Source organism: Nycticebus coucang, chromosome 4, assembly GCF_027406575.1.
Source record: "Nycticebus coucang isolate mNycCou1 chromosome 4, mNycCou1.pri, whole genome shotgun sequence".
Classification (NCBI taxonomy): Eukaryota; Metazoa; Chordata; class Mammalia; order Primates; family Lorisidae; genus Nycticebus; species Nycticebus coucang.
The window spans coordinates 84,726,730-84,740,485 of record NC_069783.1 but is presented as its reverse complement, the minus strand read 5'-3'; the positions used below and the strand labels follow the sequence as shown (position 1 = coordinate 84,740,485).

The window sequence follows — 13,756 nt, the reverse complement described above, 5'->3', positions numbered from 1 at the left end:
CCACCTTAGCCTCCTAGTGCTAGGATTACAGGTGTGAGCCACCAGGCCTGGCTTTCAATGTTCTTTTATACACAGCCATTAGAGCAGTACTCTGAATTAGCAGGGCAGAACTATCACCTCAGTTTCTCAGATATGGAAAATGAGGCAGATAAAAACTGACTTTATGGGCTCAGCACCTGTGGCTCAAGTGGCTAAAGTGCCAGCCACATACACCTGAGCTGACAGGTTCGAATCCAGCCCGAGCCTATGAAACAATGATGGCTGCAACCAAAAAACAGCCAGGTGTTGTGGTGGGCTCCTGTAGTCCCAGATACTTGGGAGGCAGAGGCAGGAGAATTGCTTGAGCCCAGGAGTTGGAGGTTGCTGTGAGCTGTGATGCCATTGCACTCTAGGGTGACAGCTGAGGCTGTCTCAAAGAAAAAAAAAAACAAAAACCCCAAAACCGACTTTGTGGTAGTAATAGCTAATGGAAGAGATACAGAATGTTTCTTTTTGTAGCCAATTTAAACACATAACACAAACCCACACCCATGGTTATGACTTTTATTCAGAAACAAAATCATCAACTGTGGCAAGCAAAGTGATGCAACACTAGCACAGAGGAATGGTATAGGCTTTGACGTCAAAGACTTTAATTCAGACTTTGGGTTTGGGTTTATGACAGGCCTATTCTCCTACAATGCTCATGCCAAAGTACTCTGACCCTGAGCCACTGACTGGCCTCTCTCTATGCCCTAGGCTGTTGCACAATGGAAGAAGAAAAAGGAAGAAAAAAAAACCCTAACCTTTCCAAATCCGAGGAATCACTTCTAGCCGATTGGCCACATCCAATGCTTGGAGAAGATCTACCAATGTTTGGGAGTGGGGAAAGAAAACCTGACCAAGAGAAATACATTTTGAAAGCATTAATCAGTGAAGACACCCACAAATTCATCTACTATGATAAAGGATAAGTAATGAACCATCTTACTGAAGGTATCAGGTCCTTATACCACTTCAAGGTGACATCAATTTGTTCCATTAGACAAATTAAAGTGAAGAACTTGGAACTGTGGTGGAGAGAAATAGTATGTTTAGTCTAAAATCCCCATGTCTAACAACAGGAGAAGTAACTAGTGAAAATACAACATAGTTCTATGAAATTAGTGAAATTACAGCATAGTCATATAATACGTGCTTATTAGCAAGAATTTTAATATATTTGTAAAAATTCAAGTTTCATGGGCCAATTCTTCAACCAGAGTTGCCAACCTGTGCTCAACTTCCCAATTAACATCTTACCCCAGCTGGTCATTTACTAGACATGACTGCCTCCTCAGTACACTTTCAGGTCACGGTAAGCAAATACTGAATATCATATTAATTTTTAGAACACTGAATTTGAAGCAAGAATTTAGACAAGCAGAAACAATCCTGATAAACCTATTAACAGGCTACCTCCTTAAGTTTGCATTTATATCTGCATAAAAGTCAACCCATTTAGGGAGCCTGTCTGAGCTCTAGTATTTTGATTTCTAAATATAAAATCAGGGGGCTGGGATGAAATCTTTAGGGACTTCTCCTGCTAAAAATAGTCAAGAATAGAATAGGGAGAAGAAAGAAGTATGTGGATTTTTAAAGCGCTGAAAAAAAAATCTCAAGGATACAAACTAGACTTCCAAATCTGGCAGCTTTACCACTGCTTTAATTTTTAAGTGCTCAAATAACCTCTTAACTATTAAATCATGGGCATGCTGCCTGAAGCAGATGTGAGATATGAAGGATCACCAAGAGCCTCCTACTGGCAGCCTCTACTAATTAATGCAGAAAGGACTTATTTCCAACATACTTACTAATAGAAATGACGGCGATAATCAGGTCCCATAAATTTCCGGTTATCTCCAGTGTTTAAAAGGCCATGTACTTGGTAAGCAAGTTCCAGATCTCTGAGAGATGAGCACTGAAAATTTGCAAATAGTAAGTAGCATTGTGATATCCTTATCAGCGAAATAGCTGTTCACTAAAGAAAAAAATATAAAGTTCCTTATGAAAATGCTGATTCAATTTACTATTGGTTGATAGCAAACAAGTTATGAGAAATTGGTGATGAAGGGAAAGAAAGACACACTAAGTTTTTGGAAACTTTTTTTTTTGTAGAGACAGAGTCTCACTGTACCGCCCTCAGGTAGAGTGCCGTGGCGTCACATGGCTCACAGCAACCTCTAACTCTTGGGCTTATGCGATTCTCTTGCCTCAGTCTCCGGAGCAGCTGGGACTACAGGTGCCCGCCACAACGCCCAGCTATTTTTTTTTGTTGTTGTAGTTTGGCCGGGGCTGGGTTTGAACCCGCCACCCTCGGCATATGGGGCCGGCGCCCTACTCACTGAGCCACAGGCGCTGCCCAGTTTTTGGAAACTTTTAATAAAATTATTTCAATTTAATGATTGTACCTTTAGGAATGAATTGTATAAAAACATCAGGACAAGTGCAGAAAAGACACAGAGTGCTCAGCCTGCCACCACTGCACTAGCAAAACCCCATGAAATAACTAAGAGTCACCCACAAAAGAATGGAGTTACAGTTCGTTACTCCTGTGAAATAGTGGTTGCTGTTAGCAAAGAAAACATCATGCAAATTTGTTTGGGTATACATCAATTTAAGAACTTAGAGAAGAAAACCTGGGAGGATCCATAGTTAACAATGAAGTAATTATCCTTATGGAATAAGATGCACTTTATTCATCTTAAAATTGCCTGAAATTTTTCCCATGATGGGGAGCATGATGAAAAAAAAAAACTGAAATAAAAACCATTATCAATTTTAAGTTTCTATTATGAAATATACTAAAAGCTTACGGGAACAGAGGCATGAAAAGTCAGCATATACAATAAACATGGTAGAAATGTTATATGATTAAAAAGTATAGATTTTAGGGAAAGAAGAAAAATGGAAGCAAAGATATGAACAGAACTAAGAAGTAAAAGAATCAGGGAGAACTTCCCAATCACAGATGAATTTACAAGATGAATAGTAACCTTCTAAAAAAGGAAAATGAAGTTAAGCAAGAATTAGTACTTACAACTCTCATGGCTGACTGAAAAAACATACCTGAAAATCAAAGTTCACAAAACCTTTGGTTATTAGGAATAAAATGGATTTTCAGGTCTATAACATTAATAAAAATCCCACCAACAATACTGGCTAGGTGTAAGTTCAAGCTAAGGGAATGAACACTCAAGAGAGTGTGCCAAACATTTTGGCTTTCTCACAATGATCACCCAAATACTACTAAGGTGAAAGGAAACCCTGCTCTCATTACAAGGCTTCTAATAACTGGCACTCAGGAAAACCAGCCCTGTCTTTACAGGAGGAAAACATAACAATTTCTGAACATACCATCATCCAGATCCTCTGGAGAAAATTTCTTTCCCATTAATTCATTCATTATATCATAGATGATCAGGGATGATCCTTTTGAAATGTTTTCTACAGAACAAGAAAGTACGTATGTTTTATCATGAATCTACTTCTTATACTACCATGAAACTCAGTACAAACACACACATTTCCTCTTTTTCCATCTCCAGCCTAAGGTCTGGCATGGAGCTAGGAAGGGAGACAATGCTTGTTAAAGGAAGCACTGCATGCTGGGGAATGCAATCCATTATTAGATCTGTGACAATCAGAGGTCTTTGTCTAGGGAAAAAGTCCAGTTAAAGAGTTTTCCCTTCCTTCTTAGTCTACTTATGCACAAGAAGCCTGATTTTCACTGAAGTGGGAGGCACACACCCACAAAACACCCCTCCCTGCCAAAAGCAGCATTCTTAGGAAAAGGCATGTTTCTTGCTAATAATTGCTTGTGTTCCCCTTAACATATAATCAGAATAAGAAGGCCTTCTCTAGAAGGAAACTAGAGAATCGATGGGGGCAATTCTCAAAATTTATATAAGCTGAGCACTGATGGATCAGAAAATATTATTCCTAGTCAAATATTTATCTAAACTCTCTGCCTCACCTTTTGTACACGTAAGCAATAACATAGTTACAATGACTGCACAGATATATATATATATATATTTTTTTTTTTTCTGTGGAGACAGAGTCTCACTGTACCGCCCTCGGTAGAGTGCCGTGGCATCACACGGCTCACAGCAACCTCTAACGCTTGGGCTTACGCGATTCTCTTGCCTCAGCCTCCCGAGCAGCTGGGACTACAGGCGCCCACCACAACGCCCGGCTATTTTTTGGTTGCAGTTTGGCCGGAGCTGGGTTTGAACCCGCCACCCTCGGCATATGGGGCCGGCGCCCTACTCATTGAGCCACAGGCGATGCCCTGCACAGATATATTTTTACAATTTCATTAAGCATGCTTCCATCTGCTAACCTTCCTAATGATTTTTTTTTTTAAATAGAGACAGAGTCTCACTTTAGTGCTCTTCGTAGAGTGCTGTGGCGTCACACAGCTCACAGCAACCTCCAGCTCCTGGGCTTAGGTGATTCTCTTGCCTCCCGAGTAGCTGGGACTATAGGCACCCGCCACAAGCCCCAGCTATTTTTTTGTTGCAGTTTGGCTGGGGCTGGGTTTGAACCCACCACCCTCAGTATATGGAGCTGGCACCCTACTCACTGAGCCACAGGCGCTGCCCCTTCCTAATGATGTCTATTATATAATTTCCTACTTTATATGTATTATTTCTTTGCTATTTTAAGTTATCCCCTTTGGGTAAATTCTTAGATTATTATTATTGCAGACATCCAATTCATATATATAAGACAAATCCACATTCCTCCCCTACTCCCAAGTCTGTGTGGTCATGGCAATCACTTAAAAAACAAAAGTACCTCTGACTTTGGTTAGCACTGAACCAAAGTGATACTATGAGGAAAGGGGTCAGATATACTAGTTTCACCACAATCTCATCAAAGTTGAATAAAGTTTCAATGGACATAGTTATGGAAACTACCTCTTTACCTGTTTAGCTTTTCCCCTAAAACAAACAACAATAACAAAAGAAACTCCTTGCTTATAGGGCCAGGTGTGGTGGCTGGGAGCCTAGGCGGGTAGATTGCTTTAGCCCACAGGTTCGAGACCAGCCTGAGCAAGAGGGAGACCCCATTTCTAAAAACAGCTAGGCGTTGTGGTGGACACCTGTGGTCCCAGCTACTTGGGAGGCTGAGGCAAGAGAATCGCTTGAACCCAAAAGTTAGAGGCTGCTATGACGCGATGGCCCTCTATACCAAGGGCAACAAAGTGAGACTCTGTCACAAAATAAAACCAAAAAAAATCCTTGTTTATATAGGTGAGGGTATGGATTCTGCAAAATTAGCCCTTCAAACAGAGAGAATCAAGTTTGTACCTATAGTTCTTACAGTTTACACAAGGAGGAATGAAGAAAATTATCATTTCTGAACCCGAGGGTACTTTCTTAGGCTGGGGGCAAATGGATAAGACTTAATCACCACCAGATCCTGATGCAATCACTCAGGTAGGCATCCAGTTCCTTTGACACAGATGATAAATAGATGGCAGAGCTGAAATTTCAGCTCCTATTTGCCTCATTCCAAAATCCATTCTACAAAGCAAAGTTCCACCTGGAACTGGCATAAAAGTGGGTGGCAAATGGAGCCTCAAGGTCCTCCCAAAAGGCTTCACGATTAGTTTAACTTTCCTCTGTAGTAGTACTGTCCCACCAACTTCCTGATAGAAATGTTCTATACACTAAGTTTATCTGCATCACTGAATATGACAGCCACTAAGCCATATGTGGTTACTAAGAACCAATGCAAAAAAAAAAAAAAAAAGTTTTATTTTACTTCATTTTTTTTTTTGAGACAGAGTCTTGTTATGTTGCCCTTGGTAGAGTGCTATGTCATCACAGCTCACAGCAACCTCAAACTCTTAGGCTTAAGTGATTCTCTTGCCTCTGCCTCCCAAGTAGCTGGGACTACAGGCACAGGCTACAACGCCTGACTATTTTTTTGTTGCAGTTATCATTATTATTTAGCTGGCCCAGGCCTGGTTCAAACCAGGTGTCATAACCACTGTGCTACAGGAGCCAAGCCTATTTTATTTTTTTATTAGAGTCAGGGTCTCATTCTATCACACGTCTGGCTAATAACTACTGCATTAGACAGCACAGCTCTGAAGAACAAAAAAAAATTCAGACTAAAATACCTTCCAATTTTATTTGGATACCAAAAATTGCCAGTATATTTTATAACCCTCTCCCTTCTAGCTCAAGTTTTACATCAAAAACAAGATTATTACTCTCAAGTATAGCTTTCTGCTCAGGCTACACACATTAATTTATGAATTCTCTTAATTCATATGCCGAGAATATAACTTACAATAATTAATCACACAAATTCAAAGAAGCAGTCAATCTTCTACATAAATTAATACAATTTTATGGCCATACATACCATGTTGATAAAATAGCTGAATAATATGGTGATATGTTGCAAGCGAGGGTTCTCAAATTATCAGGTATATGAAAAAAATAAGAAATAAAGTAAAAACACAGTGAGGCACATTGAATTTAAAACCTATTAATATTAATATTTAAGTAAAAGATGCATTTCTATTTGTTTGAACAAAGATATTTTTTAGCTCATTTAAGTAAAGGTGAAAAATTATCATAAGATTTTCTCACTTTCAGAAAGCCCAAATACCTATTACCAGTAGGATTCTTCATGTATACTGAAGTATATTGAAGTGAACTGATTTCCAAAGTGACCTTCAATCAATAATTAATGAAAAATATACTACCCTCATATTAATCTGAAACAAAGTGTTTTAAAGAAGAAAAATATACAATAGTTCTCTTTTTCTTTTGTAAGACAGAATTGCCCTCTGTTGCCAGGGCAGGAGTGCAGTGGTGTCCTCCTAGCTCACCAACATCAAACTCGTGGGCTCAAGTGATCCTCCTGCCTCAGACTCCAAAATAGCTGGGATAACAGGCACATACCACTACACCCTGCTAATTTTTCTCTTCTCTTTTCTTTCTTTCTTCTTTTTGAGACAGTTTCACTTTGTTGCCCTTGGTAGAGTGCTGTAGTGTCACAGCTCACAGCAACCTCAAACTCTTGGGCTCAAGTGATTCTCTTTCCTCAGCCCCCCAAGTAGTGAGACTACAGGAACCCACCACAACGCCCAACTATTTTTAGAGACAGAGGTCTCGCTCTTGCTCAGGCTAGTCTCGAACCTGTGAGCTCAGGCAATCCATACACCCCGGCCTCCCAGAGTGCTAGGATTACAGGCATGAGCCATCACACTCAGCCATAATTTTTCTATTTCTTATGGAGATGAGGTCATGCTCGTGCTTAGGCTAAAAATATATAACATGTACAAGCACGTACATGGGTTCAAATACCTAATTATGTTAGAAACATGTCAAGGAATTTAAAACTAGCTGAATCAAAGCAATCAGCTCTCATAATCAAAAGCTACTAAAAGAACACTATAATTTGCTATAAAGAACATGAAGATGATGAAGGACTTCCACAATAAGGTTTACTTAGTTAAGTGTGCCAAATGTGGAAAGAAAATCCCTAACATATTATATAAACAGTAAAAGCATTTACATGTCTCATTTGCTTATGTGGACCTGAAACCTCTGGTCAGTAAGAGTGTCTTCAGTGAGGACTTTAAAAGATGCACCCTCACCTATTCCAATGGCTTTCATTTCTCGTAAGGTCTGTATTGCTGGCAATCTTGCAAGTACATGAAATCTTCGGAGACATTTCAAAGTGGTATTAAAAGTCTGTAGATTTGGTTTCACCTTCTGTGCAACCATTTGTTTCAGTAGCTCCTAGATGAATCAAGAGCAAGCAGTATGTTTTTATGTCTGGATAGACAATTTGGTCAACAATATTAATATTTTATACAAAATGAATTTAGCCTTCTTATGTCTAAAGCAGGTTAAACTATATCCCTATTTTAAGAATTGCTTATTAGTAGGACCAGTAATTCTGCCTTTTAGAGAAGCCTCTAATTCAATCATCCATCTTATTTGATGAAGGTGTCCAGTGTCTTCAGTCCCCTATCTCTGAAAGTTTTCCAAAAAAGACTCAAACAAAACAATAATATAAAACATCTTCCTATTCCTAAGATACCAGACAAGAATCCATCCAGTGATTTCACTTCTTTGACCTTCCTAATAGGAACTTCACAATAAATTACATTTGTGCCCCCCTCCCTTTGTATTTCTAGTAAACGATTATTTAAGGCCCATCAAAAGATAAACTGAGAGTTCTCCTTACCAGTGTTTTATTCCATTTTTCCTCAAAACCCGCATTCAGCCCCAACATTGTTGCTTCAATCAATGCATTGAATGTGTGTACATCAGCTGCAAAAGAGCAAAATAACAAAATTTGAGATCAAAAAGTAACCCCTAGGTAGCACCGTAGCTCAGTGTGTAGGGCGCCAGTCACATACACCCAGGCTGGCGCGTTTGAACCTGGGCCAGGCCTGCTAAACAACAATGACAACTGCAACCAAAAAGTAGCCGGGCGTTGGGGTGGGTGCCTGTAGTCCCAGCTACTTGGGAGGCTGAGACAAGAGAATCACTTGAGCCCAAGAGTTTGAGGTTGCTGTGCTATAATGCCAGGTTACTCTACTAAGAGCGACACAGTGAGACTGTTTCAAACAAAACAAAACAAAAACTAACCCCTAAATGGCTGAGTTTAAAGGAAAGTGGTCATTCCTATAGGTCTCTTGACTAATCCCCACATTCCACAAAATTGAAAAATGCAGGTGAATTGCTTGAGCTCAGCAGTTCAAGACCAGCCTGAGCAAGAGTGAAACCCCATCTTAACTAAAAATAGAAAAACTAGCCAAGCAGCATGGTGGGTGCCTATAGTCCCAGGTACTCAGGAGGCTGAAGCAAGAAGACTGCTTGAGCCCAAGAGTTTGAGGTTGCTATAAGCTATAATGCTAGGGCACTATACCCAGGGCACAGAGTAAGACTGTCTCAAAACAAACACACAAAAACAAATAACTGAAAAACTCTCATCTCTGAATCTCTCCTCCTGCTTCAATCACTGATGTCACAGGAAGAGACAAAATGTAGGCCAATGACTAAAGCAAAAACTCAATCACTGAAAGATCCAAAGATCTCATAGCTAAGAGGAAGAAAGGAGAGAAGGATAGAAGGGACTTCTCAAAACATACTTACCATGGAGTCTGTTGTTTAATAATTCAGTGTACAAGTTTAATGCTGGCTCATAAGCTCGATGCTGGAAAAGGAAAAATTAAGCACCATCAAATTCATTCATTGAAGTATTTGCACATCTTCTATTTTAGGGTTTGGGAAAAGAACAGTAAACATAACAGACCAGGCCCTTTTCTCATGAAGCTTATACTCTAGTGCAGTGATTTTCTATCCAGGGACAGTGGACAATGCCTGAACACATTTTACTACTCATTTCTAGTGGGTAGAAGGCAGGGAGCTACTCAACATCATAAATGCTGAGGACAACTCCCTCCAACAACCTGACCCAAACAGTTAGCATTTCTGAGGCTGAAAACCTTGACTTAAAGAAAATTAAAGATAAAAATAAATAAAACACAGGTACCTTCACCATCCCTCGGATCACTGTGCAGTAGGAATGTGAATTTTTCTCTGGCATCAATGTAAAGATTCTCTCAGCATTGTTTTTTGCGCTAGACACAAGAGAACAAATGTGAATTAGGGAAACTGGAAAGACCAGTAATAGCTACCACCATTTACTAACAGTTTATCATGTTCTAGACAACATGTCAAACATTTTATGCATACTACTCAAATTCTTATCATCCAGAAAGGGCGGTATCATTATTTTTTAAATGAGGAAAAATATCAAGGCCCAAACACCAGGATTTTGCAATTATGTGACAGAATCAGAACTGAAAAGGAAATGTTTATGAACAAGTAATAAATACCCATGATATTTCAAGACCAGCCTACGCAACAGCAAGACCTTGTTCTACAAAAAATTAAAATGATCTGGTATGGTGGCACAAGCCAGTAGCTCCAGCCTTCGAGGCTGAAGCAAGATTACTTGAGCCCAGGAACTAGAGGCTGCAGTGAATTATGATGATGCCACTATATTTTAGTCTAGGGAACAAAGTGAGACCCTGTCTCAAAAACAAAACAAAACAAAACAAAAAAAACCCCTAACACAGTTTAGTGGAGTTTCTTTGCCCTTCTTAAATCCTCAGATGCAACCCCTTAGGGGCAACTACCAACTATTCTTTCAAATTCTCTGTTATATTCTAGCATATGCACATTACTTCTTCCCCCTTCCCTAAAGAGAAATAAATGGTGCCATGTTATACAAACTATCCTGTACCTGGATTTTCCCCTTAACAATGTTGCAGAAATCAGACAGAATCAGGATTTGGATAGTCTATGCTCTTAAATACTATGGAAAATTATTAAAATCTATCTCAAGATATTTAATCTTTGATTCTATTAATCACTTCCCAAACAATTTCAGGTATTAATGGTAGTTTTCCTTCCCTAGTACTCTCATGAAATATCATTCATTTAGATGCTCAGATAATTTAAATTCCCCAATGTAGTTAAGTGTTTACTCACCTTTTGTTCAGAAATGCTTAATATTTCTGCCTGTTGGTCAGTAGTCTTAATTTAGAACTACATTCTACTACATTTTTAACAGTACATCCTAGTGTATATTTAACAAACAAACATTTCAGAATTAGAGGTATATATTTCAAGGCAGCACTGCTGATGAAACTACCAAATCAACTACACCATGTCAAGGTTATGCTGAGTTAACTAAGAAAAAAGAAAATCAAGCATCAACCTCTAAATAGATTCTCGTGCAGCTGGCTGGAGTTAAGACCTTATCAATAAAAGTCTAAATGCCTATGAATACAAACTATGAAATTTACATTGCACAATAAAAACAAATTATTTTAGATCACAGGATTACATCTTCTTCCCTGAACGATGGAGCACATTACGTGCACCATAAGAAACCGTAGTACAAAGTTCTGATTATTTATAAAATACCTCCATGTAGCTCCAATCTGATGACCAGCCTTCTTCCTAAATTTCTTGTTACTTTCCTCTTCCTGGAATGAATCATCATTAAGAGAAATAAAAGTTAACAATAGCCAGCTAGGCTTCAGATGATGCTCTGGAAAGCATGGTGTGACTGCAACCCTCAGCCTATGTACTTCAAAAGACTTAAGATTCTCTGTTTATAAAAAAAAATCCACATTTAGTGGAGAAAAATTAGAAAAGATATAATGAAAAACACTCATAACAATCCCATCACCCAGCTACCACCATTTACAAACTCTTTATATTTCTCCAGAGAGAAATACCTTTTCAATGTTCTTTATACATATGAAAAACAATTTTTGTGCAAATAGAGTATGTATTTATTACTATATAGCCTTTTCTCCATTCGTATGATCTCTCTACACCCAAACAGATCTACATTAGTGCTCTCAATAGCTACAAGGCACTCTTTAACCACAATTTCATCCTATACTATTGAATATCTTGATTATTTACATTTTGGCAATTAAAGTATAAATATCCCTTATGAAAAATGGCTAGGTGCCCGTAGCTCCGTCGTTAGCATACCAGCTCAGTCCTTAGGGTACCAGCCACACACGGTAGGGCTGGCAGGACTGAACCTGGCCTGGGCAGGACTTGTAGTCCCAGCTACTTGGGAAGCTGAGGCAATAGAATCACTTAAGCCCAAGAGTTGGAAGTTGCTGTGAGCTGTGACACCATGGGCACTCTACCGAGGGTGACATACTGAGACTGTCTCAAAAAAAAAAAAAAGTAAGAAGTCCGTATCTGTTCACCTGATGCAAAGGATTGTTTAGAACCTTACCTCTAGACGTTAAACTCAAGTTGAGAGACAGGCTACAACTCAACCTATAGGTGGCTTTTGGCACAACACGTTTTGTGTATCCCCCAGCCTAGCATGCTCCCTCCATTCTGTCCATGTATGTATGAATTTTTGATGGGGCCGAGGCAATGGAGTCTTTCCCTGGCCATTTCACATGACAACAGGGGGGCAGCCTCAAACATTTTTGATCAAAGCACTTCCTGAAGAGGAGATAGGCAAGGACACTATATTTTTAAAAGAGGAACCAGAGTTAATTCAAATATTAACAATCTTGGCTGGGCGTGGTGGCTCATGCCTGTAGTCCCAGCGCTGTGGGAGGCCGAGGCGGGTGGATTGCCTGAGCTCTCAGAGGTTCGAGACCAGTATGAACAGCAGTGAGCCAGAGTAAGACCCTGTCTCTACTAACATCAAAACCAGAGGAAGAAGAAAATGTACAACAAAAAAGAGTATTGCAAACGAAGAAGAATGAACAAGGAAGCTGAAATTAAAAATAAAAGTAAATTAAAAAAAAACAACAACAAATATTAACAATCTTTTTCTCCTTCCTACACCAACTTTTTTCTTTTTTTTTTTGCAGTTATTGGCTGGGGCTGGATTTGAACCTGCCACCTCCAGCATATGGGGCCAGCGCCCTACTCCTTTGAGCCACAGGCACGGCCGCAACTTTTTATTAAGGGTATCATAACATACCACATCTCAGTACAAATCTCTTTACCATTACCCTGACACGTGACATAAGAACCTGTCTCATTTTCAGAAAGTATTACTTCTAAAAGAAGCTTAAAAACAAAATTAATGCCAAAAGTAATTACCAATTCCTCTGACGGTTCAGTTTGCTGAAAAGGATAATCAGTGGAGGGCTCGTGGTCACCATAGTAACACAGTAAATCCAAGAGATTATTTGTTGTTTCAAGAGACACAGTGGTTCCTGTAAGTAAAAAAAAAAAAACAAAAAAGGCGGGGGGGAAGATACCTTAAAACACTAAGAAACTAAAACCTGAAAGATTAAAATTTTTTACTTTTTCTATTAGCTGTGGCTCGGCTGGTTATATACTTAATTATCATCTAGCACTTTATCAACTAATGAGCATGTACTCAACACCAACTTAAACACGGAGTAATGAACACAACCCCTACCAACTATGCAGTTTGACATAAAAGATTAAAATATGAAGTTTTACCCCGTGCACACTTACTTTATATGCTTATATCCTTGGAGAAACTATCTCATGATTTTAATTATCACCTTCAAACTGAACACTCAGGAAAATATCCTCACTCAGTTCCATCGGTCCAAGTCCATTTGGACAAACATACGTAGAATTATTCCATTTAGATTGAGACCTTCACTAAAATCTTGCCTAAAAATATAAGCATAATTGCCCAACTATAGTTGCCTTTTAAAGACTGTCTTTCAAAACATTATGTTCCCATGTTGATACTCATTACAAAGGAAAGGCACAGGAAGGAGACAAGTAGGAGATGTTACTATTTTAAAAGAAAAGTAATTTTCTAATCAAAGAACACTGATAAATAATAAAGCTCATCAGGAAATTTAAAAACACAGAAAGTAGTGCAAGAGGGTACAGGTTATAGAGTGTAACTCACTGGGGTCATACCTCTCAGAGATGTGAGAAATTAACTAAGTTTCCTTTATAAGACTACTATAAAACATCCACTTATAAAGTATAAAATTAAAATGAGTATGTGAAATACCATAGCAGAGTGTTTGGCACTTACTAGGAGCTTAACGATGAAATTCTATGATCCCTTCTCTGGTGTGTTAGCTCACTGTTACTGAGCTATGGTTCCAACATCTATCTTTACTGAATGTATATACTATACCACAGAGTGGCTAAAACTAGGAAAAGACAAGCTTTAGCAATGAGAATTTTAATGCAGA

The 13,756-nt window shown here is 38.9% G+C and overlaps 1 protein-coding gene across 1 annotated transcript in view; it reads right to left on the bottom strand.

The window, feature by feature from the left end:
* Nucleotides 1–13,756, bottom strand: part of PTCD3 (pentatricopeptide repeat domain 3) — a 35,616-nt gene that overhangs the window by 5,680 nt on the left and 16,180 nt on the right. Inside the window, exons 9-20 of the mRNA XM_053587763.1 lie at nt 12,666–12,781; nt 10,998–11,059; nt 9,556–9,643; nt 9,156–9,216; nt 8,242–8,327; nt 7,646–7,790; nt 6,403–6,453; nt 3,376–3,465; nt 3,059–3,087; nt 1,833–1,939; nt 971–1,049; nt 786–876 (exon numbers count right to left, since the gene is read on the bottom strand). Of these exons, the coding sequence (XP_053443738.1) occupies nt 786–876; nt 971–1,049; nt 1,833–1,939; nt 3,059–3,087; nt 3,376–3,465; nt 6,403–6,453; nt 7,646–7,790; nt 8,242–8,327; nt 9,156–9,216; nt 9,556–9,643; nt 10,998–11,059; nt 12,666–12,781 (1,005 nt within the window). The remainder of the gene's footprint in view (nt 1–785; nt 877–970; nt 1,050–1,832; nt 1,940–3,058; nt 3,088–3,375; nt 3,466–6,402; nt 6,454–7,645; nt 7,791–8,241; nt 8,328–9,155; nt 9,217–9,555; nt 9,644–10,997; nt 11,060–12,665; nt 12,782–13,756) is intronic.